The sequence below is a fragment of the Miscanthus floridulus genome, chromosome 3, assembly GCF_019320115.1.
Source record: "Miscanthus floridulus cultivar M001 chromosome 3, ASM1932011v1, whole genome shotgun sequence".
Lineage (NCBI taxonomy): Eukaryota > Viridiplantae > Streptophyta > Magnoliopsida > Poales > Poaceae > Miscanthus > Miscanthus floridulus.
The window spans coordinates 36567238-36591706 of NC_089582.1; the positions used below are offsets into that span (position 1 = coordinate 36567238).

The 24469-nt window shown below is 44.8% G+C and overlaps 1 protein-coding gene and 1 pseudogene across 1 annotated transcript; both read left to right on the forward strand.

Annotated features, from left to right (window-relative positions):
* The first annotated feature begins 565 nt into the window (after positions 1-565).
* LOC136543527 (uncharacterized) lies at positions 566-3275 on the forward strand (annotated as a pseudogene).
* Positions 3276-15562: 12287 nt separating this feature from the next.
* Positions 15563-19969, forward strand: LOC136545456 (dolichyl-diphosphooligosaccharide--protein glycosyltransferase 48 kDa subunit). Its single transcript, XM_066537475.1, has 13 exons — positions 15563-15923; positions 16369-16505; positions 16594-16719; positions 17358-17411; positions 17555-17668; positions 17833-17888; positions 17963-18004; positions 18450-18525; positions 18623-18694; positions 18773-18898; positions 18992-19096; positions 19226-19309; positions 19633-19969. Exons 1-13 carry the CDS (start codon positions 15635-15637, stop codon positions 19678-19680), a joined length of 1329 nt encoding a protein of 442 aa, XP_066393572.1. The 5' UTR covers positions 15563-15634; the 3' UTR covers positions 19681-19969.
* The last annotated feature ends 4500 nt before the right edge of the window (positions 19970-24469 follow it).

Here is a 24469-nt window from a genome sequence, read left to right on the forward strand (position 1 = left end):
CGCTGTCGTCTTCCCGAGCACGCTTGCCCCTGTAATCATCACGGCGGTTATGCCGCTGATTACGTTGGTCATGGTGGTCGTGGGAGTCGTTGCGCTGGTTGCGGCGGTCAAAATTGTCGTTTCGACCACGGTTGCCGCAGTAGTCGTCGTGGTGTGGGGGGTGGTCAGAGCGTGGAACCCTTGCTACTTCTTCGATAATTATCTTTTTAGCGTCGTCGGCGTCCGCATATTTCTTAGCAGTGGCCAGGAGTGCTGTGACAGATTTAGGTCTCTTGCGGAGGAGCTTGTCCCTTAGGGCGTCAAGGAAGCGGAGGCCAGTGATGAAAGCCTCGATTGCCTCGTTGTCGGAGATTGACAGGACCTTAATGCGCATGACGTGCTCGTTAGCCATGGCTGATTTGCACACGGTTTCGTAGAGCATAACCCATAATTCGGGGTTCTCCTTGCCGTCGTACTTCTAAAGCTTCTCGAGCTTGAAGTTCTTGGGCCATATGACTTGGCGAAGGTGAGAAGTAAACTGCTTCAAACCCGGAGGGCCGTGGGTAGTATCGTATTCCATACGGCGATGGCTTTCGTGGGATACACGATCGTGGGCTCTCTGGTTGATGTGATCGAGCAGATCGTGTTCTCCGAGGTAATGGCGGAGATCGTTATTGCCATCACGGCGATCCCGGTTGCCACCCTAGTTAACCCTACGACTGTGGATATCACGGCGATTGTCACGGTTGTCTCGGCGGTTGTCGTCCCGGTAGTTGCGGCGGTTGTCGTCCCGACCACCATCATGGCCACCGTTTCTGCCTTGACGGTTGTCTAAGGGGTCATCGTTGCGCGAGCCACGTTGGTTGGGTGGCTGTGAGCGACTTGAGTACTAGCGGCTGTGGCTTGACTCGACTGAGACGGATGGAGCCTGGGCTTGATTTACAATCTCTATGGTCTGAGCCATAGCAGCCGTTAGATAAGCTTGTATATCATCGCGAACTGCCTGGGTTTCCGGGGTATTGGGAAGTCGTTGCATTGTCACCATAGCAACAGCTACGTTGGCGCTTGGAGTCCTGAAGACCTGTCTGTCCCCCACCCTGTTGAAGGCATTGTTAAGGTCGCGTGGCTAGACCCTTATGCGTCATGCCTCCTCTTCTGCCTCGGCTTCGATTTGTCGGCGATTAAACCGATCAATATTGCGTGCTTCGCGTGCAAGCCTTTCTTGTTCTGTTTCGCCAACTACCGGTGGTTCGTCATTACCGACAACAATGATCAAGTCCCCTCGCCTTGGTGGGAAAGACGGGAATTGTGGGAACCCCGGGGCGTGGTCTGGGATATCCAGATCGCATTCAACACCTTCATCGTCATGATGCTGGAGCTCGGTGTGGACGGAGGCATTAGATGCGATGCCAGACGAGGAGCTGGAGCCACCCTCTTGAACTGTGTGGACGGATCCTTCTCGATAATCCTCAATCCAGACCATGTTGACGAAGTTGCGCAGGGCGTAGGGCTGGGCCTGGTAGTTCTCGGTTGAGGCTTCGTACTCGGAGAGCTGGAGACCCATCGCGGAGGCTGTCCGGCGACGAGCGAAGCGCCCTTCAGGAGTAGATGTGACCATGAGATCTGTACCGAGTCGTGCAGGACGACTGGCCCGAGCTGGTCGGGTAGATCTGTTGTGGGTAGTGGTTACCTGCTCATTAGGTTGACTTTGAATTGAACTTACCAGAGCTAGGGTTTCAGCAAGTTTGGTGCTGACCCGATCGATGGAGTCGAGCAGGTCGGTGTTGTCGATCTGCTTCCCTTTGTAGCGAGGAAGCGGGCGACGGGTTGTCGGCGTGGCTGAAGACGATGCGGGCATGGTCGAAGCCAGATCCACTGTGGTCGGAGCCAGATCCACCATGGTCGGAGCTGTAGCCGATGCAGGTGAAGCAGTGGTCGACGCAGATTGAATCCGCGCCTCCTCTATGGTCATGGCGATGAAGTCGTCGAAGCCAGTGGTCCAGGTGATCTGGCCGACGGTGAATGTGAGGCCGTTCGGCATAGCCATGGAGCCAGAGATGATGACCATCTTGTTTGCTTGGAGAGCAGTACGCACACCCCCTACCTGGCGCGCCACTGTCGACGAAATATGGTCGGCAGTCTACCTAGGGGTATGCCCAAGGTAGTAGATTGTCGGTAGACAGATGCGCAAGCCACAAACAAGATGGTGATGCAAGACAAGCACGAGATTTTATCCAGGTTCGGCAGCCGTGAAGGCGTAATACCTACGTCCTACGTCTGATTGTATTGCTATATGTTAATAAGAGATATTTTTTAGAGGGGTCCCCTGCCCGCCTTATATAGTCCGGGGGTAGGGTTACAGATCTAGAAACTAATCCTAGCCAGTTACAATTGCTATAGGTGGCCGGATAAGGATTCATATTCTAACCGACCAAGATCTTGCTTGATCTCCAAATCTTCCTTGATTCCTTGCGCGGGATTCCGAACAGGTTGGTCGAGCCGCGTGGGATCATTGGCTCATTGGCTCATTTCAGATCACTGTCCTGCAAGGGATCATTGGCTCATTGCCGTGGACTGCTATAGTTTTCTTCACAATGTGTGAACTCATTGGTAGGATAGCAACCATATATTGATATATATACTTCTAAAAAATCTGATAACAACGCTCTTAAAATTGAAGCCTAACATCCTTGAACACTCTTAGGTTTTGACAATAAAAGCTCGGCAGCACTGAACAGCCTCTTCGCCATCAGGTGTGCCAGCGGAGCATTTCTTGGCGGGGTGATAGCAGACCACCTGTCAAAGTACTTTCTAGATTCGGCACGTGTCATGTGCGCCCAGTTCAGTGCCTTCATGGGCATCCCGTTTTCTTCGATCCTCCTCACAGTCATCCCCCAGTCAGTTGACTACTGGTACGCCTTCGCCGTCACGCTTTTCTTCATGGGCATTCACGATAAGCTGGTGCACCATGTTCGCTGAGGTGGTCCCTCCCAAGCATCGCACCATGATCTATGCCTTCGACCGTGCATTCGAGGGCTCAACTGGTCACCGAGAAGATTTATGGCTACGATACCAAGACTGTGAACCTCGCGGAAGGGGCGTATGCGCTCTCAAGAGGGCTGCTGACCATGATGATCATGCGGTGTCTGTGTCCTGTTCTACAGCCCCTTGTACCTTGTGTTCAAGCACGACAGAGAGAACGTGAAATTAACCAGCTTCAAGGAGCAGGAGCTAGTGTGATGATATGAAAAAGCTCTGCCTTGATCACCATTCAGAACCTCTCGGCATCCTGAGCGGGAGCTGTTTACACTAGAATTTGGAAGAAGAGTTGCAGGAATTTGGAAACTCCCAAAAATAATGTCATCAAGGAATTAGCTATGTGGAGATTAAAGCAAGTTGATTCGGACGCACCAGAATCGGCTTTATTCAGATAGCGCCGGCAGATGACGATAGAGGCTACGATCGGCGTTGGGGCGAGACATGCTGGACTCTACAAAAAGGAAAAGATTAGAGTCCAAGTTATCTTAAATTAGGAATGTTTTCATTATGCCAAAGATTGTATTGAGTCGTACTTGAGTAAGGTTCGTGTTTAGATTCCGGATATAAATATCAAACCCCGGCTATTGTAAAGGAATCAACCAATCAAATACAAAGTCAATTACTTTTTTTTAGCTCCGGCCACCCCTTAGGAGTAGGAGTAGAGTAGATCTCGGCGAGTTCTTCAGCGAGTACGGCTGCATCGATCCGGTCGACCTCCACTGCTTGTCTGTAAGTACCGTCATGGTTTATACCTCTGTTCGTATGGCTGTATCGATCCGGTCGACCCCCACTGCGACTCTGGTATAGACTAGTTATCGATTCTTGTCTAATTCAAGTATGGCCTGTGTGATTCTGTCTCACACCCCACTGCTTGAATTAGATCAATGTCAAGTTATCGGCTCTACCTTAGGATGGCAGTCTTTGATAGATTCATTAAGTTACCGATATTGCTTATTGCTTTTATTGTTTATCCAATTATAGCAATATCACTCTGCCCGATTGAGATTGGTCTGGATCGGTCTTATATCCTGTTTAACTCATCGTTTGATAATCCAAAACTGATCTAATCTACATCTTAAGCAATGGGTTACGTTTTTTATCGGTTGTTTTGTGTCAATCTTAATCGTGCATAGCGTGCGGTTAAGGCATGTCCGATCTTGAGTAGATCTATTAGTTAATGAAAACCGTTCCATGGCCCGTCATCATGGCCTGTGAGATTCTGCCTCTCACCCCTCTGTTGGCACCATGGGGATCGTTAGTTAGTAGACCCGTTCCTGAGAAGGCATGACCTTAACTATGCGCTATGCCTGAATCGGCTGTTTAGCCGATATCGAATGCTTTCACGAACAGTTCACATCACGAGACCATTGAAGTAGAGATAAATTAAAAGATGCGTTAGTCCCATGATCTTGTTATGGTATTATGGCCTACATGATTCTGCCTCATGCCCCACTGATATTAGTAATGAGTTAGGGTCGTCGAGTCTATTGTTGTTTCTACGGCCTACATGATTCTACCTTATGCTCCATTGGTCATGGCGATAGATGAGATCTAACGTGTTCATTAGATTTACCTTTATTATATGGTTAAGAGGTGTTGAGCTGTTTCTTTAAATAAAAGAAGTTCGGTTACTTGTAATCATTGGCTCAGTATAAACCAATCATCATTGATATCTTATTGCCATTGATTAATATTTTCTTAAATAACATTTATCCTGAATGATAACCGATCCTTCTTATACAACCCCATGAACTTTAATCGATTCATTCTTGTGAATATGCTGGAATCAGCTATTTAGTCGATTTCCTCTCATATCGGCTCTTAGAGCCGCACATTCGGGATTGTCTGGCAACACCGGCACATTCCGCCCTTAATTACTGATAAGCTTTCTCTCCTTGTCAATTGCAGGGTCAAATTAACTGGCACGTCTCGAGAGGATTGCGCAGGATCGACCACCCTTGCGCTGAAGCCAGGCGGATCTGCTTCATTGAGCGGACCCTTCCGACTTGCTGCGTGTGTCCTCGGCACGGAGGCAAAAATTCTGTGTCGACACACGTTTCTGGCACGCTCGGTGGGACCCCACAATCATCATGGTAGTTCACAACAATGACAGCATCCTTATGGTACATTATGAAGACCTACCTGACAAAGATAAGGATACCATCAACAAAGCTACAGAAGAATTTCAGAAGAAGTGTTTGCTATCCTACACCAAAACGCGTGACAACACAATTATTTAGAAATTTCCACTACCAAGAGTTCTACTACACAGGCAGACAGATATGGTCGAAGCTGAAGACAGGCGTTTCTTTACAGAAGCCATAGGCAAATCTGTTCGTAATGCCATATCAGGCCGCAATGAAGCTTTTATCGACGCATTTCACAACGCCATGAAAGAGGCGATTCATGGAATTCCAGTTGGTCAGGTTGGATCGACTTGTTATAATATTCTAGATCCATCGACTCAAGAGACTAATCAAGTCGGTACCAGCCATCAAGAAGCAGCGCCAGCTGGTAATAGTGACGTCTAGACACTTTAAGGTTCATCTGAACAAAATCCGGGTACTGCTACAAATCAGATACAGTACAATCCTGGACCATCAGTACGGCATGTGCAGCAGCCGGCGGGGCAAGGTCAAAACCAGATGATCAATTTTGACACATCAGGCCACATACCGTCGTCGGCTTAGAAGATAGCACCATCAATTCAAAGGATCCGTAGAGATATAGATCCTTATGTGTATAATCAGAGACTTCAAGCAGCAAGTCAGCAAAGGACCCAATAGATTGAGATTCCACAAGGCTATCACTATGGCACGGATTATAACACCCTCCACATGATACCAAATCTAGGATATCAAGGCACGCGGGATTTCAATCCACAGATGGGTCAGCAAGTACCGAGAAATCCAAATCCGCAAGCTGACGAGTTACTGCTCAAGGTGACAGAGATGATGAAGAATCAGTTCGATCTGAAGCCAAAAGGAATGACTTTTTTATACAAACGCCCATATCTAGAATGGTATGATTTGGTCGCTCTTCCTACAAATTACAGGCTCTCAGAATTCGCCAAGTTCACTAGTCAAGACGGTACAAGCACAATAGAACATGTCAGTCGGTATCTTACACAATTAGGCGAAGCATCAGTTGAGAATGCCCATCAAGTTCGTTTCTTCTCCTTGTCCCTGTCAGGGCCGGCCTTCACTTGGTTCTCTTCACTACCAGTCAACTCCATTGCCAATTGGGCTGATCTGGAGAAGAAATTTCATACATATTTTTATACTAGGACTGGAGAGAAGAAAATAACCGATTTGATAACCATGAGACAGAGGACTAATGAATCGAGCACTAAGTTTCTTCAGAGATTCTGAGAGACTAAGAATTTATGTTTCTCATTGAGCTTGATCGATGATCAGCTAGCTGCTCTAGCCGTCCAAGGAATGTTGCCAATGTGGAAAGAAAAGCTGCTAGGACAAGAGTTTGACAACTTAGGACAATTGGCTCAATGGGTGGCAGCGCTCAATAGCCAATTCTAGAGTATGCGCAGAGATACCCGATTCTAGAAGAGCACCACAGTAGCCGAAGCTTATGATCCATACTCAATTGAAGACAGCTATGAAAATGAAGAAGAGGAGGTTGCTGCAGCTGAATGGAATTGGGGCAAGAAGACAGTAATGGTGTCAAATCCTTGGAGAAGAGGAGTCGAGGAGAGCTATGACTTTGATGTCACAAAATCAGACAAGCTCTTTGACTTCTTACTTGAGAAAGGCCAGATCAAATTGCTGGACAATCATGTTATGTTACCCCCTGAACAGTTGAAGAATAAGAAGTTCTGTAAATTCCATAATGCTACTTCTCATTCCACTAATGAATGCAGAATTTTCCGGCAGCACATATAGAGGGCTATTCAACAAGGGAGGCTCAAGTTCGATACGCCTCGAAAGATGAAAGTTGATGATAATCCTTTCCCAGGAGATCAAAATATGGTTGATGTTGGGATATTCAAAGGAAAGACTAAGGTCCTAACATCGGCTAGGTCGAGAGAAGCTGGAACAGTTGATCCCAAGATGCAAGTATCGGTTGATGAATACAGGGAGATTAGAAAACATTATGATCAGCAGAGGAGCCGATATGAGCAGGGGGAAACATCAAAGGATGGAGCGACGAAGCCACAAGTTACATCTCGAATCCTATTGAATAAGTGGAAGCGACAGAAGGAAAAGGATTATCAGCGGTGGCTAGAGGATCAAGAACACCAGCGTCAATTGGAAGAAGAAAGGTATGAAAGGAAGCAAGCCGAATCGCACTAGAGTTGTCCTTTCTTCAGATACTGCTGGAACGAAGGTTTGAAATTGCCTACCAGACATAACTGTCTAGAATACAGCAATCAATATTAGGAATTTAGGCAATCTCAAATCAACCGCCGGTCTATCCATGCCCAAGATACATATCAACATAATAACATGGATCGGCGCTTAAAAAATAAAAGTATGAATGATCGGCTAGAAAAAAGAGTTATTGACCAAGACTGGGCTGATCATGAAGAAGGAAGCAACCAGACGGAACATGTCTGGCAAGAGGGCCAATGGTGCCCCAGTGAATTGACAACAAGCCAGAAGAGAAGGGTGCAGCGCCTAAGGAATAAAGAGGTGGAACAAGCTCAGGCATCCAGTAAAACTCAAGTATGGCGTACCAAACAAATAGCTGATAGAAAGCAACCATCGGCTAATATCCAAATGGCTTTTCTGTTGCCATCGGAATTCAGAATCAATGGTGAAATCCCACAGCCGATCCAAGCAGTCGGCTTTGAAAATTCGTGCTAATGGATAATCTAATAGATGGTACAGATGGTAAACTAGGGCACGGCTTCACATTGGCTGATGAATTGGAAGAAGTGGATATTGGTTCTGGAGACAGACCTAGGCCGACGTACGTAAGTGCTAAATTGGGTCTAGAGTATAGGTAGGAATTAATTAATTTATTGAAGGAATTTAAAGACTGCTTTGCTTGGGAATACTACGAGATGCCTGGTTTAGACCGGTCAATTGTTGAACATCTGTTGCCAATCAAACCTGGATATCGGTCATTCAAGCAAGCCCCAAGGAGATTCAATCCGAACATGCTTGATGATATTAAAAAGGAGACTAAGAGGCTACTAGAGGCGAAGTTCACCTGACCATGCCGATATGCAGAGTGGATATCGAACGTTGTCCCTGTATACAAGAAGAATGGAAAATTGAGGGTTTGCATTGATTTCAAGGATCTGAACAAAGCCACACCCATGGATGGTTATCCGATGCCAATAGCCGATATGTTAGTAGATGCAGCAGTCGGGCACAAGGTTATTAGCTTCATGGACGGCAATGCAGGGTATAACCAAATTTTCATGGCTGAAGAGGACATAGCGAAGACCGCTTTCAAGTGCCCCGGTGTGATCGGCTTGTTTGAGTGGGTTGTGATGACCTTCGGTCTAAAGAATGTTGGTGCCACTTATCAAAGGGCAATGAATTATATCTTTCATAAGTTGATCGGCAGGATTGTCGAAATCTACATTGATGATGTGATGATAAAATCAATAGGGTACAAAGAGCATCTAGCTAATTTGAGGGAGACTCTGGAATGCACAAGAAAGCATGGTCTAAAGATGAATCCAAATAAGTGTGCATTTGGAGTATCAGCTGGGCAATTCTTGGGTTTTATGGTCCATGAGAGGGGGATTGAGGTCGGTCAGAAGAGCATGAAAGCAACTAACGATGTGGTGCCCTGACCACAAAGACAGAGTTGCAATCTTTACTTGGCAAGATTAATTTCATCAGAAGGTTTATTTTAAATTTGTTGGGAATGGTTCTTTCGTTTTCTCCCTTGTTGAAATTAAAGAACGATCAAGAATTCAGATGGGGTGACGTACAACAGAAGGCGTTTGAAGAGATAAAAGAGTATATGAAGCGTCCACCCATGCTAGTTCCTCCTTAGTAGGGTAAGCCTTACAAGTTGTACATATTGGCCGATGACAAAACAATTGGATCGGTCCTGATACAAGAGTTTGAAGGAAAGGAGCGAGTGGTTTTCTATTTAAGCAGGAGACTTCTAGATCCAGAAACAAGATATTCTCCCATCGAAAAGTTATGCTTATGCTTATATTTCTCTTGCACCAAGTTGAGGCATTACTTATTGTCGGTCGAATGTACGGTTGTTTCCAAGACTAACGTAATCAAGCACATGTTATCGATGTCGACACTAAATGGGAGAGTGGGAAAATGGATTCTCGCATTATCAGAGTTTGACTTGAGGTACGAATCGGCTAAAGCAGTCAAAGGGCAGGTAATAGCCGATTTTGTCACCCAGCATCATAAACCAAGCATGAGTTATGTAGAGCCGGTGCCTTGGACGTTATTCTTTAATGGATCATCTTGCAAGCAAGGTGGTGGCATTGGTATTGTTATTATTTCGCCTCGGGGGGCAAATTTTGAGTTTGCCTTTTCAACCGAGCCAATGGTTACCAACAATCAAGTAGAATATGAGGTTGTTCTAAGAGGAATTCAACTTCTTCATGAGGTAAAGGCCGAAGCAATTGAAATATTTGGAGACTCACTGTTAATTATTAATCAGTTGATCGGCCTATATGAGTGCAAAGAAGACACTTTGAGGAGATATTATGACGAGTGTCAGAGGTTGCTCAAAGAGTTTCCTCATGTCTCATTTCAGCATATTCCGAGGGCACAGAATCAAGAAGCTAACTATTTGGCTCAAAGTGCATCAGGTTATCGAGTAATTCAAGAAATCTTGAGCAATGAAACCTTGGATAATGATTGGAGAGTTGAGATAGTCGACTACCTTAGAGATCCATCACGAAAAGTTACCAGAAAGCTAAGGTATAAATCGACTAAATACATTTTGTTGGATGACCGGCTGTATTACAAAACGATCAATGGGGCCTTACTCAAATGCCTGAATCAAGAAGAGGCCAAGGTGTTGACGGGCGAGGTGTATGAAGGGATATGTGGAGCTCATCAATCGGCTTATAAGATGAAATGGATTATCCGCAGAACTGGATATTTCTGGCCAACAATATTAGAAGATTATTTTGAATATTACAAGGGATGCCAAGACTATCAACGTTTTGGTAATATCTAGAAGTCGCCTGCATCGACCATGAACCCAATAATCAAGCCATGGCCGTTTTGGGGCTGGGGAATTGATTTAATTGGCTAGATCTTTTCGCCCTTGAGCAAAGGACATAAGTTCATATTGGTAGCAATAGATTACTTCACCAAGTGGGTTGAAGCAATCCCCTTGAAAACGGTAACTTCAAAAAACATGGTTGATTTTGTCAAGGAGCATATTGTGTATCGTTTTGAAATTCCTCAAACCGTCACTACCGATCAAGGGACCATGTTCACATCAGAGGAATTCAGAGATTTTTGCTGCCAGTATGGGGATCAAGCAGCTAAATTCGTCTCCTTACTATGCTTAGGCTAATGGTCAGGCAGAGGCGTCCAATCAGATTATGATTAAGCTGATCAAGAAGAAAATTGAGGAACAGCTCAGGAAGTGGCATTCGACGCTTAATGAGGCACTATGGGCATACAGGATGGCCTGTCATGGACCAATTAAAACATCACCTTATGAGCTTATGTATGGCCATAATGTAGTCCTTCCTTGGAAAGTTCAGACCGGATCGAGGCGTGTTATGTTACAGAATGATTTGACAGCCGAAGTCTACAAAAATCTTATGATGGACGACTTAGAAGACTTAAGTTGCCTTCGGCTACGCGCTCTCGAAAATATTGAAGCCAATAAACCGAGGGTCGCAAAATATTACAATAAAAGGGTCAAGAATAAGCAATTTTTTGAATGAGATTTGGTATGGAAAGTGAAAGTGCCGATCGGGTCAAAGGACAGTAAGTTTGGCAAATGGTCATCCAATTGGGAAGGGTCTTATCGGATCAAACGTTGTGCGCCCGGTAATGCTTATATTTTGGAGACACTAGGAGGAGGAGAAGAGTTTGACCGAGCAATCAATGGGAAATATCTAAAGAAATATTATCCCAGCATTTGGATTAACACTTAAGTAGCTGATTTGTTCGGTCAACAGCTCTAATAGCCGATATCATAAAGGTATCACCTCTAGTACAAAAAACGAACCCAAAAGAACAGAAGCCGGTACGATGCGTATCGCCTATAGGAGGAAAGCAAACATGGATGAAGTGATACGTATAATATGAAACATGAGACAAAGGAAGATCATTCAAGACAAGGGAATTGTTTGCTAAAAATCACCTATTACAAGCTACGGGCCGGAAAACAATTTGCTCACTACATCATCGGCCAAAGTATTGAAAGATACAGAGTTGGCAGCGCTACAGAATTCCTCAATCAAACGCTCATGATCCTTGGGAGGCACTGCATCCAGGAAACCATGAGGAAGAAGCCGAAGATTGTGACCAGAGCGGGCTTGTGCAATAGCCAATGTTGTAGCACCACCATGGCGAACGCCATGGAGAGCAACCTCCATGACGTGGTTTGGAATATCATGCAAACGAACTACCGGGATGGCGCCCCTGGCATTGACAAATCCCATTGCATGATCTGTAGCTGATCGAAGGCTTTCCAACTGAGCAGTTAGATTTGAAAAAATTCAAAGAAAGGGTTGATCAGAGGATCTCAAAGGCAAAGTTAAGAAAAAGCGAAGGAGATTGTGGTAGCCGTCTTACCTGTGATTCTAGCTTCAGCCCTGGCCAACCGTTCCCTTAGATCAGCCTCGGAGGACGATCGGATTTGAATCATGGCCAGAGCCGACTCCACGAGGGAAAGACAGTTGGTTAAACTTTGATCAGTCCGATCAATGGAAGCGATTAGATCATCATTATCAATCTGCATCCTCGGACAACTGGGAAGCTGGCGACAAATCAGTGTTGAAGACGATCTCGAAGATTGAACCAAGTCGACCCTATGCTCCGGGGCGGTGGAGACATCCCGAGTAGCACCTTCCCGGCGATGAAGACACTGGCGCGATGATGCAGACCCATTAAGAACTTCCTCAGCAGGCCTCTTGCTATTCTCCATGATCTCAAACCTACAGAAGAGCAGGAACTATGCTAAAGACGTAGAAGGTTTGAGGCAAGACGGGTAGTTTTCCGAGCCCCAGCCGTGGCCCGCATATATAGCCCGGGGAGGCGAGGGGATGGATTTCGCCGAGAGTATGAAAACTGAAAATAGATACGAAAGCGGATCGGCACTCTAGAATTTCAGGGGAGAGATAACGAAGAGATAACAGATTCAAACTTATTGCTTCCCCAGAGTATGAAACGTCGTGGGATGGATACGAAGAATTTACATTAACCAGAAATCAACCCACCAAGACTTCTTTGGATTGAAGGGAGTCCGGGCCCCCACAAGGCCGAAGGTCATCATGAACCAGGTCACATCGGCCGGATAATGGAATTATACCAGGAGGAGGGGAAAGGCCGCCCGTTTGGTAGACTCCTAACTAGTTTCTTGGTGATCGGGAACTGTGGGAAAGAAGCTTGTGGCTCTCCCAGTGGGCATTTGATGAAGCAAACAAGGGGAAGGTGTCCACACATTTTAGCCCTTGCAAACACTAGAACAACTTTACGAGCATGGAGAGAAGACTCAGGTGGTATCACAAGACTTCTTCTAGCCACGATAGCTGATTCTCTTGCTCGACAAGGCGTTAGAATGAGTGACACAATCACCCTATACACAAGAATTCTTCTAGCCACTCAAGACCTTCATAGCAAAAGGATGGACCATGGAGGATCCGACGAAGTTAGAGCTCGAGAAGGCAGATAGAAGAGAAACATAGCTGAATCGTTAAGCTGCTCTCACCGGGAGCGAATAGGCATTTTATAGCCGGTCTAGAAGGATGAATCCAAGTGCCCATGAAGCGATGATGCTCTTGTAAAAGTTGTGAAGCATGGGCTCATGAGCTGACATAGGCAGCGACAAACAGTAGACCCCAGATCAAGATTCTCTACCCATGACTGCAGACCCGTAGAAGATGAAGACGTGATAATTTTGGAATAAAATTACTTTTATTCCAAAATTGGGAGGCATGTGTTTACACCAGAATTTGGAAGAAGAGTTGCAGGGATTTGGAAGCTCCCAAAAATCATGTCATCAAGGAATCAGCTACGTGGATATTGGAGCTAGTTGATTCGGACGCACCAGAATCGGCTTTCTTCAGATAGCTCCGGCAGATGACGACAGAGGCTACGATCGGCGTTGGGGCGAGACATGCTGGACTCTACAAAAAGGAAAAGATTAGAGTCCAAGTTATCTTAAATTAGGAATGTTTTTATTATGCCAAAGATTGTATTGAGTCGTACTCGAGTAAGGTTCGTGTTTAGACTCCGGGTATAAATATCAAACCCCGGCTATTGTTAAGGAATCAACCAATCAAATACAAAGTCAATTACTTTTTTGGTTCCGGCCACCCCTTAGGAGTAGGAGTAGAGTAGATCTCGACAAGTTCTTCAGCGAGTACGGCTGCATCGATCCGGTCGACCTCCACTGCTTGCCTGTAAGTACTGTCATGGTTTATACCTCTATTCGTATGGCTGTATCGATCCGGTCGACCCCCACTGCGACTCTGGTATAGACTAGCTATCGATTCTTGTCTAATTTAAGTATGGCCTATGTGATTCTGTCTCACACCCCACTGCTTGAATTAGATCAATGTCAAGTTATCGGCTCTACCTTAGTATGGCAGTCTTTGATAGATTCATTAAGTTACCGATATTGCTTATTGCTTTTATTGTTTATCCAATTACAGCAATATCACTCTGCCCGACTGAGATTGGTCTGGATCGGTTTTATATCCTGTTTAACTCATCGTTTGATAATCCAAAACTGATCTAATCTACATCTTAAGCGATGGGTTACGTTTTTTATCGGTTGTTTTGTGTCAATCTTAATCGTGCATAGCGTGCGGTTAAGGCATGTCCGATCTTGAGTAGATCTATTAGTTAATGAAAACCGTTCCATGGCCCGTCATTACGGCCTGTGAGATTCTGCCTCTCACCCCACTGTTGGCAGCGTGGGGATCGTTAGTTAGTAGACCCGTTCCTGAGAAGGCATGACCTTAACCATGCGTTATGCCTGAATCGGCTGTTTAGCCGATATCGAATGCTTTCACGAACAGTTCACATCACGAGACCATTGAAGTAGAGATAAGTTGAAAGATGCGTTAGCCTCATGATCTTGTTATGGTATTATAGCCTACATGATTCTATCTCATGCCCCACTGATATTAGTAATGAGTTAGGGTCGTCGAGTCTATTGTTGTTTCTACGGCCTGTATGATTCTGCCTCATGCTCCACTGGTCATGGCGATAGATGAGATCTAACGTGTTCATTAGATTTACCTTTATTAGATGATTAAGAGGTGTTGAGCTGTTTCTTTAAATAAAAGGAGTTCGGTTACATGTAATCATTGGCTCAGTATAAACCAATCATCATTGATATCTTATTGCCATTGATTAATATTTGCTTAAATAACATTTATCCTGAATGATAACCGATCCTTCTTATACAACCCATGAACTTTAATCGATTCATTCTTGTGAATATGCTGGAATCGGCTATTTAGTCGATTTTATCTCATATCGGCTCTCAGAGCCGCACGTTCGGGACTGTCTGGCAACATCGGCACGTCCCGTCCTTAATTACTGATAAGCTTTCTCTCCTTGTCAATTGCAGGGTCAAATTGACTGGCACGTCTCGGAAGGATTGCGCAGGATCGACCACCCTTGCGCTGAAGCCAGACGGATCTGCTCCATTGAGCGAACCATTCCAGTTTGCTGCGTGTGTCCTCGACACAGAGGCGAAAATTCTGTGTCGACAGGAGCTTGTGTGATCATCTGAAGATACTGACTTGATCAGCATTCAGAACATCTGGTCATACCGTCCTGGGTCATTCTGAGTTTCTGATTGAAATTCTGGCAATTGTGCCACGGAGAAGTGTGGAGCGACGTTTGTTCTAGCTGATTTGAAGATATGACCAGAGAACACAAAGAGAAACAAATGATATGACCTGAACCATGCTGAATTGTTGATGTTACATGTAGTTGGTTTGGTAGTTGAACAGATCACTAATAATGTTTCACTGATGAGTTATCTTTCTGGATTCTTATTGCGGGAAAATCTTTCTGTGTATTTTTTTTAAAATCTCTGGAGATTTTGCTTCTGTTGGTTATGAAAGCAGTGAGTGCGCAGCTAGCACTTTGGTTTCATCAGTTATCAGTTTTGGGGAAACATACCCACTATTATTAATATATATAAAATAAAAGTTAAAACTATATGGAAGCAAATTCTGCAAAGAAATAAAGGAGGAAAATGCTAACTGTCTCACGTGGGACCGCCTGTCAGAGACAGACCCCTTTGCACGCTTCGGACCCGCAGCAAACAAAGCTCGAACTCGATCCGGGGCTCCGGGCCATTCGATCTCCAATCGGACGGCCCAGACGGCTCCCTTCCTCTCCACCTTGCCACGCCTATAGCTCCTCTCTCCGAGTCGTCGTCGTCTCCGTCGCTGCTGGCTGCTGCGCCACTCCAAACCCAAAACCCCCCACCCCACGAGATCTGCGCAGCAGCAATGGCGACGCGGCGCCACGCCCTCCTCCTACTCCTCCTCGCCGCCGCCTTCGCGTCTCTCCTCGCGCTCGCGGAAGCTGAGGGCGCCGAAGAGGGGCCCCGCGGGCGGCGGCTGCTCGTCCTCCTGGACGACCTGGCCGTGCGGTCGTCGCACTCGGCCTTCTTCGGCTCGCTCCAGGCGCGCGGGTTCGATCTCGACTTCCGCCTCGCCGACGACCCCAAGCTCTCGCTCCACCGCTACGGCCAGTACCTCTACGACGGCCTCGTCCTCTTCGCCCCCTCCACCCCACGTAATTGCTCCTTTTCCTGCCTCGCCTCTCGGATATCCGATCTGTGTTGCTGGAGTGTTCTGGTGATAGATTCGATGGGGATAGAGATGATTCGGGTGCGGAGTCTGACTGCTTATCTGATCTGGTCCGTGCTCGATTGCTCGTGGAGTGGTGGTGTTCTGTGATCTGTTGCGGCTAATGGCAAATTCGGGGTTTCGGAGTAGAATTTCCCGTTACTGGAGGATTCATCCAATAAGGCTCACCTGAAAATTGACCGTAGTCAGTTAGTTCTAGTTGAAAGCCGTGGATCTCAGGGGTATCAATTGTTGCCTGTCGCGATTCACTAGAGATTATTACCGCTCTTGTTTGAATTAAACTACTGGATGGGCCTTGATCTCTGCCCATGATGGTATAGTACTTGATTCAACCCTATTTGTTTCTAAAGCTAGTCTTTATTCCATGGCAGGTTTTGGTGGATCAGTGGACCAGAACGCAGTCCTCGAATTTATCGATGCTGGGCATGACATGATCTTGGCGGCAGATTCCTCCGCCTCTGATCTTATTCGTGGCATTGCAACAGAGTGCGGGGTTGATTTTGATGAGGCAAGCAATTCCTGTGGCCTCGCATATTCCTATCTTAACATTTTTGTTGACCTCAGCAAGCCAACAGTTTGTGTCTTGATGATTTCAGGATCCAGAGGCAATGGTTATTGACCACATTAACTATGCCGTCACGGATGTTGAAGGTGATCACACCTTGATCGCTGGTGATGATCTTATCCAGTCTGATGTGATACTGGGGTCTAAAAAGATTGAGGTTAGAAGTGATGCTAAGAATCTTCATAACCCTTCCTGACATTTTACACATTTTTATGTTCATTGGATTAGACCGAGTTGACATTGAACCTCTCTGCACTCGTATTCTAAATTTATCAATAGACAGCTCTGTTTTGTGCGTGGGGCTTCATGGTATCCATAATTTCATATACTAAGCATTCATAGTTAGCAGGCCTTTTATTCATCTTTGCTATCGCAACATTACAACAACGATAATCTTGACCTAATCTTGTTGGGTGTTGGTCATACTGCCTAGATTTTCAGTAAAAGTGTGCCCATACATTATGTCTTCAATTTGCTGTTCCATAATTTTGTGCCATGTTTATATTCAGTCTTGGTTGCTGTACTGAGTTTTTCCATGCTTATCCAATTGCTAGTATTAGCTAAGATACTTATATCCTAAAATCTGTCTGTTCCAATTAAGAATTAGCTACTTATATACCTGCAGTTCATTACTGACTAGAGTAGACTTAGCTATAATGCGATTTGTTAACATTGGTGTTCATGAGGATATGGTGTAAACTTGCCAAGTGCTTTTGGCTAGCACCTCCTTTTTCATTTTTGGCAGTTCTTATAAATGTAAATTTGTCTTTTAAATATTTTTCTCAATATTTCTAGGCTCCTGTATTGTTTCGAGGAATTGGACACATGGCTAATCCATCAAACAGTTTGGTACGTACTTTGAATTCTGAACAGTGGTATTTGCATGTCCAACTATTAGTTGCATAACTCTGTTTTATTGCTGTAAAATATGTACCTTTTATGTTTTTTTTCCCTATAATCCCCCATTCTCCCCTGTCTTTGGGCATTGCTAGGTTCTGAAAGTCCTATCTGCCTCTCCATCAGCATATTCAGCTAACCCAAAGACTAAGTTGTCGTCTCCTCCATCGCTCACTGGGTCAGCTATATCATTGGTTTCGGTTATGCAGGTAATTAAATTTGTTTTTACTTTCTTATTATTATTAGTGGGCTAGTCATTCCATTGTTAATTGTTGTGTATTCATTAAATGTATGATTGGCTTGCCAGAATCCATGTATTACCAGTTGTATGTTGCCATTCAATCTCTCTGATAAGTTTTATGTCTTCTTGCAGGCAAGAAATAATGCTCGGGTGCTGATATCTGGATCACTCGATCTGTTTAGCAACCGGTATGCTATCATATATACATGAAGTAGTTTCCCCTGGTTTTCCATAAAGTGCTTATGTTGTTCCATTTATTCAGGTTCCTGAAGTCTGGTGTTCAAAAGGCTGGTAGCAAAACGAGGTTAGCTTACTTTTGAAGCTTTTGCTGAGATTAATAGACTATAGATTTCAGCTAGAAAATATCAAGATCTTTTGGCTGCTATTTCTGTTAATGCCTTCAATCCTTGCGTAGGCAAGTGTCATCTGATTGTTAGAAGGATTGTTAGAAAAAATCCGCCTTTCTAAGTTCTATATGACCTACCCTAATGCCAAATTTGAAGTTTTTATCTTGTAATTAACTCTTGACAAGGCAACAGAGCACCACTTGATAAAGGAGGAAACCATAACATGAGATATTGGATGATGGCATGTTATACTTCTGTACGCAGGATTGCAAATAAGTTTCATATTGCTAATTATTGGATATTTGCAAATTATAGTACCGCATATCCTGGAACAGAACATAACCTCTCATATTATTACTCTTACATATTTCTGGAAGTCATTTATTACATGCTATTGTACAGATATGAGAGGGCTGGAAATGAGCAATTTGTGACCGAGACAAGCAAATGGGTTTTCCATGAGAGGGGGCATCTAAAGGTCATATTGCCTTATTTTCCTTTGTAATTTTGTTTAGGGGATTGATGTTTTTCAAATAAACGGGATGGCGTAACCTTTGTCACGTTCAAATTCACAGGCTGTTAATGTTAAGCATCACAAGGTTGGGGAGACCAATGAACCAGGCATGTACCGCATAAATGATGACCTGGTAATTCTTTTGCCTTGATGTGTACTTGCTGTTGAGCTGTGACAAGTTAAATGTGCTAATTTAAATTTCCCCATCAAGGAATACTCTGTTGAGATCTATGAATGGTCTGGAACAAGCTGGAAGCCATATGTTGCTGATGATGTGCAACTTCAATTTTTTATGATGAGTCCTTATGTTCTGAAAACTATGTCGACGGACAACAAGGTGGCGCACTATTACGATAACCTGTGTTGTATTAAAATATATTGTGAGATTGATGGATTGCTGTGGCTAAACTATCATGTTCTCCCAATGTAGGGTTTATATTCAACATCCTTCAAAGTTCCTGATGTTTATGGAGTTTTCCAGTTCAAAGTTGAGTACCAAAGATTGGGATATACTGGTCTGTCTTTTACAAAGCAGGTTAGTCTCATGACATGATTCTTTGGAGTTTGTACAGTAGCATGATTACTTTAGTCAAACCACATCCACTTGTATAGTTAATTTTTTGGTGACTTTTCACATTCGATAATTCGTTTTTGTCTGCTGCAGATTCCAGTATGCCCTTACAAGCATAATGAGTATGAGAGATTCATAACATCAGCTTACCCATACTACACTGCCTCATTTTCAACAGTAAGATCTGATTCCATTTGCTATTCAGTAGACACAATGAAATTTGTTTTTACACCTTTTACAGCTTCACCTCTATATGACCTTTATCATTAAATTCACTTGCGTAGACTGTATCATAGGTTGCATCTTGCATACTGTATTAACTACCTAGCCTTGTTTTCCTTACTGCCTAGTTTGAATAGAGGATAATCCCCTCCAATCCATATGCATTGGGAGCTATTGAGAGGGAAATAAGTTCATTTTCCACTTCAATCCACATGTACTGTGCATGTAAGTTCTGGATTAGCACAATGTATCACCTCTTCATTTCGTCCTTGTTGCAGATGGGTGCTTTCTTCATTTTCTCACTTGTGTACCTGTACCACAAATAAAGTATTCATCGGCGCACAAGTTTCTGGAGACTGATGCGACCTAGATCTGTGGCACTGAATGTGTGCTATAAGCCAAGTGTACCCGGTGCAATTTTATGGAACCATATTTTTGTAGTGCCAACTTAGATAACATTTGACGACCGTGACTGCACTCATGAGAAATTTGCCGGTGCTAGGATGTTCGATCCACCCCCCTTTTTCTTGGATCCTTTCTGATCATCACTTGTGAAAACGTTTACAGTCTATAGCAGTGAAATGATGACGAAGCATGTAGTGATTTTGAAAGTACTTCACCCCCAACCATTTGGCGCTCTTGTGCAGTTCTGATTTCTGGCCCTGGATGTGGACTTATAAGCTTGTGCTTAAAATATTTCTGCACTTGTTCGAAATTTGGAATGCTTGAAGACCGCAGTAAACAAGCCGCTTTATGTTCAAAATTCGAAATTTGGAATGCTATCTAACCTATTCCCGGGTAGGGGGTGCATTTCTCTCCCTATCTCGTGTCATGCTGTGCAGCCCTTGAAACTGCAGTTCATAATGCTAAACTCACACTATAAATCATCATTTGGATAGCCATTGGAATAAGTGTTGTCTATTTTTTTTTCATCCTTTAATAATTTTTCTATATATCTTTTGCGCACTCTATAGTCTATAGAGTTAATTTTCGCTTTTTACCTTTGCTAGCGAGAAATCTAGAATACAATATTGTAATATTTGAATATCTAATTAAAGTAGGTATTGGAGAATATTTTTGAGTCAAGCAACGGGGGGGAGTCGAGAGTCCCCGCCTGAATGATTTCCATTGATTCCGAGCTAGGCGGGAAACGGTAGGAGGCGTGCTCCGTTAAGTTTCGGGGGAATTTCTCGTGAGCCATTAAAAAAGATCGCAATCCCCTACGAGCAACTGAAAAAGTTCGACGGTCTTCAGCACTACTGCTCTAACTTTTTTTTTTACCCTTCATGTCACTGTCGTCAGATTGGGCTCTAACGGTGTCAAACTGCAGGTGTGAAAAATCAAAAATACCCTTAAGTCTAAATATATCATTAATTTTTGAGCATCTTAACAACTTCAAATAAAAAAAAACTCAAAACTAGAAAGTTGTAGATCTCGTCGAGATCTATAATTTTTATATAAAATTATCTTCTTTTAATACTGCAAAAAAGATAGGATTTTTCTAAGATATATTAATCATATCAAATCATATCTTTTTTTGTGGAATTAAATGAAGATAATTTTTATATGAAAATTATAGATCTCGACGAGATCTACAACTTTCTAGTTTTGAGTTTTTTCATTTGAAATTGTTAAGATGCTCAAAAAAAAATAATGACATATTTAGACTGAAGGGTATTTTTGATTAGAGCTCAATCTGACGGCAGTGGCATGGAGGGCAAAAAAGTTGGAGCAGTGGCGCTGAATACCGCTGAACTTTTTCAGTGACTCATAGAGGATTACGATCTTTTTTAATGGTTCACGAGAAATTCTCTCTTAAGTTTTTGTTACAAGGCCACTGGCTAGAGGGAATAAAAGGCTAAAGGGAGCGGTTATTACACACAACAACAACAACAAAGCCTTTAAATCCCAAACAAGTTGGGGTAGGCTAGAGTTGAAACCCATCAGAAACAATCAAGGTTCAGGCACGTGAATAGCTGTCTTCCAAGCACTCCTATCTAAAGCTAAGTCTTTGGGTATATTCCATCCTTTCAAGTCTCCTTTTATTGTCTCTACCCAAGTCAACTTCAGTTTTCCTCTGCCTCTCTTCATGTTACTATCCTGACTTAGGATTCCGCTACGCACCGGTGCATCTAGAGGTCTCCGTTACACATGTCTAAACCATCTCAACCGGTGTTGGACAAGTTTTTCTTCCTTGCATAAACCATCTCAACAGGGAGCGGCTATTACATTGAGAACAAATTGCCCCAACAGTTTGCCAGTGCCCGAAGCCTGATGGGGAAGCGATGGCGCCAGAGCTCGCAGTCTTCCTTGCACGCAGCCATCAGACGAGCAAGGCTCGGCTGCTCGTTCCTGAAAACCACGGCGTTTCTGTGCTTCCAGAAATGCCAGCGGCACAGGAGGACGAAGGTGGAGAACAGATGTCGGGGAACGTGAGCCGGCCGCTTGATTTCCCAGAGATGAGCAGCATCCGGCATGTCGGCAGTGTTCCAACCGAGTACCCTCCAGAATTCCTACGCAAAGGGGCAGTCACGTAGCAAGTGGGTACCGGTTTCAGAGTCTCCATGGCAGACAGCGCATATATCGCCACGTTGGCTTGGCTATAAGCCATGGCGGATAAGCCATGGCTGAAAGTACCGTTGATTGATTTGTTGTGAGAGAAAAATATTGTTCGTTGACTGAAAAAGTATGGCTTATAAGCCAAGCGAAGAGGGCGAATGTGCTTCTTGATCAGGTTTGACCGGCACTGAAGGCGATCGTGCAGCAATAGCCACCCGAAGAACCTGACTTTTGGCGGGGCACGACTGCTCCATACAAATTTGAACGCCGGCAACTTCCGGCCATCTGATGTGGAGGTTCTGTAGATCTTGGCACTGTTTAGATTGTGGTGTCCTTTCTCAAAAGTGCTGGTCCTGATGTCCTCTGAACCCGTGAGCTGAATCTGCAGCACTATGTTGTCAAGGGCTTCCAGTTCAAAGGATGCGACATTGGAGAGCCTGGGAGCTAGATAGTTTCTGATCCCATTGCGGACGGCTGCTCCGACGGATATTTCTGGAGCTGAGCAGTGGCTGAAGAGGGCTGGGAGTGCAGCAGCTAAAGGTCACTATAATCTCTATTCCTATGGATAAGAAAGGACACAGAGAAGCTCTTGGTTGCTCTCAGCATCTGCTAATTACCATTAGCTGCCAATTCTCTCATGTGTAACCGGCCCCTGTTTGACCAGAGATGTGCACAGTTTTATATTGTGATCATCAAACCCCGAAAGCTAAGCTGTTCAGCAACATTATCTCAGTATTCTAACTTAACAATAAGCAGAGACTATGGTAGAGCAAACTATGCCCAAAATGCTGTGATTTCGAATCATCCATGCAGAAAATGAACAAGTGGTAATGTGGCATGTATGTTTAGAGAGGAGATTCATATTGAAGGAGCACCATCTTTTATTGTCCAGTAATAGTATCATACAACATTCAGAGCACACAGGGTATACAGATACGGACATAGCAAAGCATACTCTCTCCATACCAATTATACAACGAGACACCACAATCGCACGCGTTCTCCCCATCTCTCGTGCACATCGCAAATGGCAATAATGGTCGTGCGGCTCAGCCACGAAGACTAACATCCACCCTTGTCCTCGAACCAAACACACATTAAGCGCCGGCGTCGGAGCACGCGCGTCACGACCTTTAGACCACAATCTCCAGCGTCCACCTGGTACATCTCCTGCTGCGGCACGCAGGGGCGGATCTGCGCGCGCGGGGGGGGGGGGGGGGGGCTGCCGGGGCTCAAGCCCCTCTACCCTGGCCACGCCATTGGAGCCCCCATGTGCCCCTCCATAAAAATTTCAGCCATTAACCACTAGGAAGGAGGGGCTGGAGACGTCCCGTCGCTGGTGACGGAGGTTGAAGACGAGTGGTGGAGTTGGTCTGCTTCCTGGGCCGGAATGTGTATGTTTCACTTTCAGTGGCCCACTAATGAAGCCTATTCATAGCCCATCAAGAAGACCGACATTTTTCCTTCGTTTCTCTTCTCATTCTGTCAGTCACGGGAGCAGAGGAGTCGCACTCGACTCGAGCGAGTGGGCGAGTGGCGGCGGCTCTAGCTAGGGTTGGCTGGCTCTTGCCCAACAACCGACGGAGGCGCCGGGATCCCGGCGGGCGGAGGCAGCAGCGGCCGCGCCCACGCAGTCGCGCATCGCAGGCTCGCAGCAGCCAGCAGGGGCGCAGGGCCGTCGGCTGTCGGCTAGGGGCGACGCCGACGCGGCACGCGGTGGTGACTCCATGTGCAATTGCCTGCTGGCTTCGCTGAAATTTGGGGTTCCTGCAACGAATTGGCTTACCCTGTCAGTTAGCCCTTTCGGTGATGCGTGCAATTTGATTTCTTCCGTCGACCGCCGTAGTTTTCATGTGAGCCTAGGCTTTTTAGCATTCCTTTTTATTCTAGCTAGGACCATGATGTGGTGCTTTTATTCCTCCATTTTGCCTTCGCTGAAATTTGGGGCACTGGGCGGCAGCAGGCACTGGGCGACGCAGCAGCAGGCACTGGGCGGCAGCACCGCAGTACCAGCAGGGCAGCAGCCAGTAGGTATACTCTTTTTCTTTAGATTTGCCTTTTGAACTTTGTAATCGTTCAAAATTTGATTATGATTTAATAAATTGCAGATTATTCAAAATGTCCAAAAGAACATTGCGCACATATTTTTCTGGTACAAGTAGTACATCAACTCCAGGCACTAATGACAGCATAAATCAACCAATTCGGCGTAGAGTGGAGTTTAGTCAGTCCGATGTAGTTGGTGATTTAGGAAATCGCATACCGATTGAAGAATATCCACCAGAAATTAGAGACCAAGTTAGAAGGGCATATGCTTTGAGATGTCCGACCCAACCTCGTAATCTTACCTTTGCTCGTAAATGGCAAAATGGTCAATGGAGATCATTTTAGCATACTTGGTTTGACGAGTTTGATTGGCTAGAGTATAGTGAGTTGAAGGATGCAGCTTATTGCTTATATTGTTATCTTTTCTTTGATCCGGGGAAGCCTAAAAAATTTGGTAGTTCTGTCTTTGAAAAGGATGGTTATACTAACTGAAAAAAAGCTAAGGACAAT

Coding starts and splice junctions, on each gene's coding strand:
- LOC136545456 (XM_066537475.1), top strand. CDS start 15,635: ATGGCGACGCGGCGCCACGCCCTCCTCCTACTCCTCCTCGCCGCCGCC. Junction 18,526..18,622: donor ATGAGAGGGGGCATCTAAAG/GTCATATTGCCT, acceptor TCAAATTCACAG/GCTGTTAATGTTAAGCATCA. Junction 18,695..18,772: donor ACCGCATAAATGATGACCTG/GTAATTCTTTTG, acceptor TTCCCCATCAAG/GAATACTCTGTTGAGATCTA.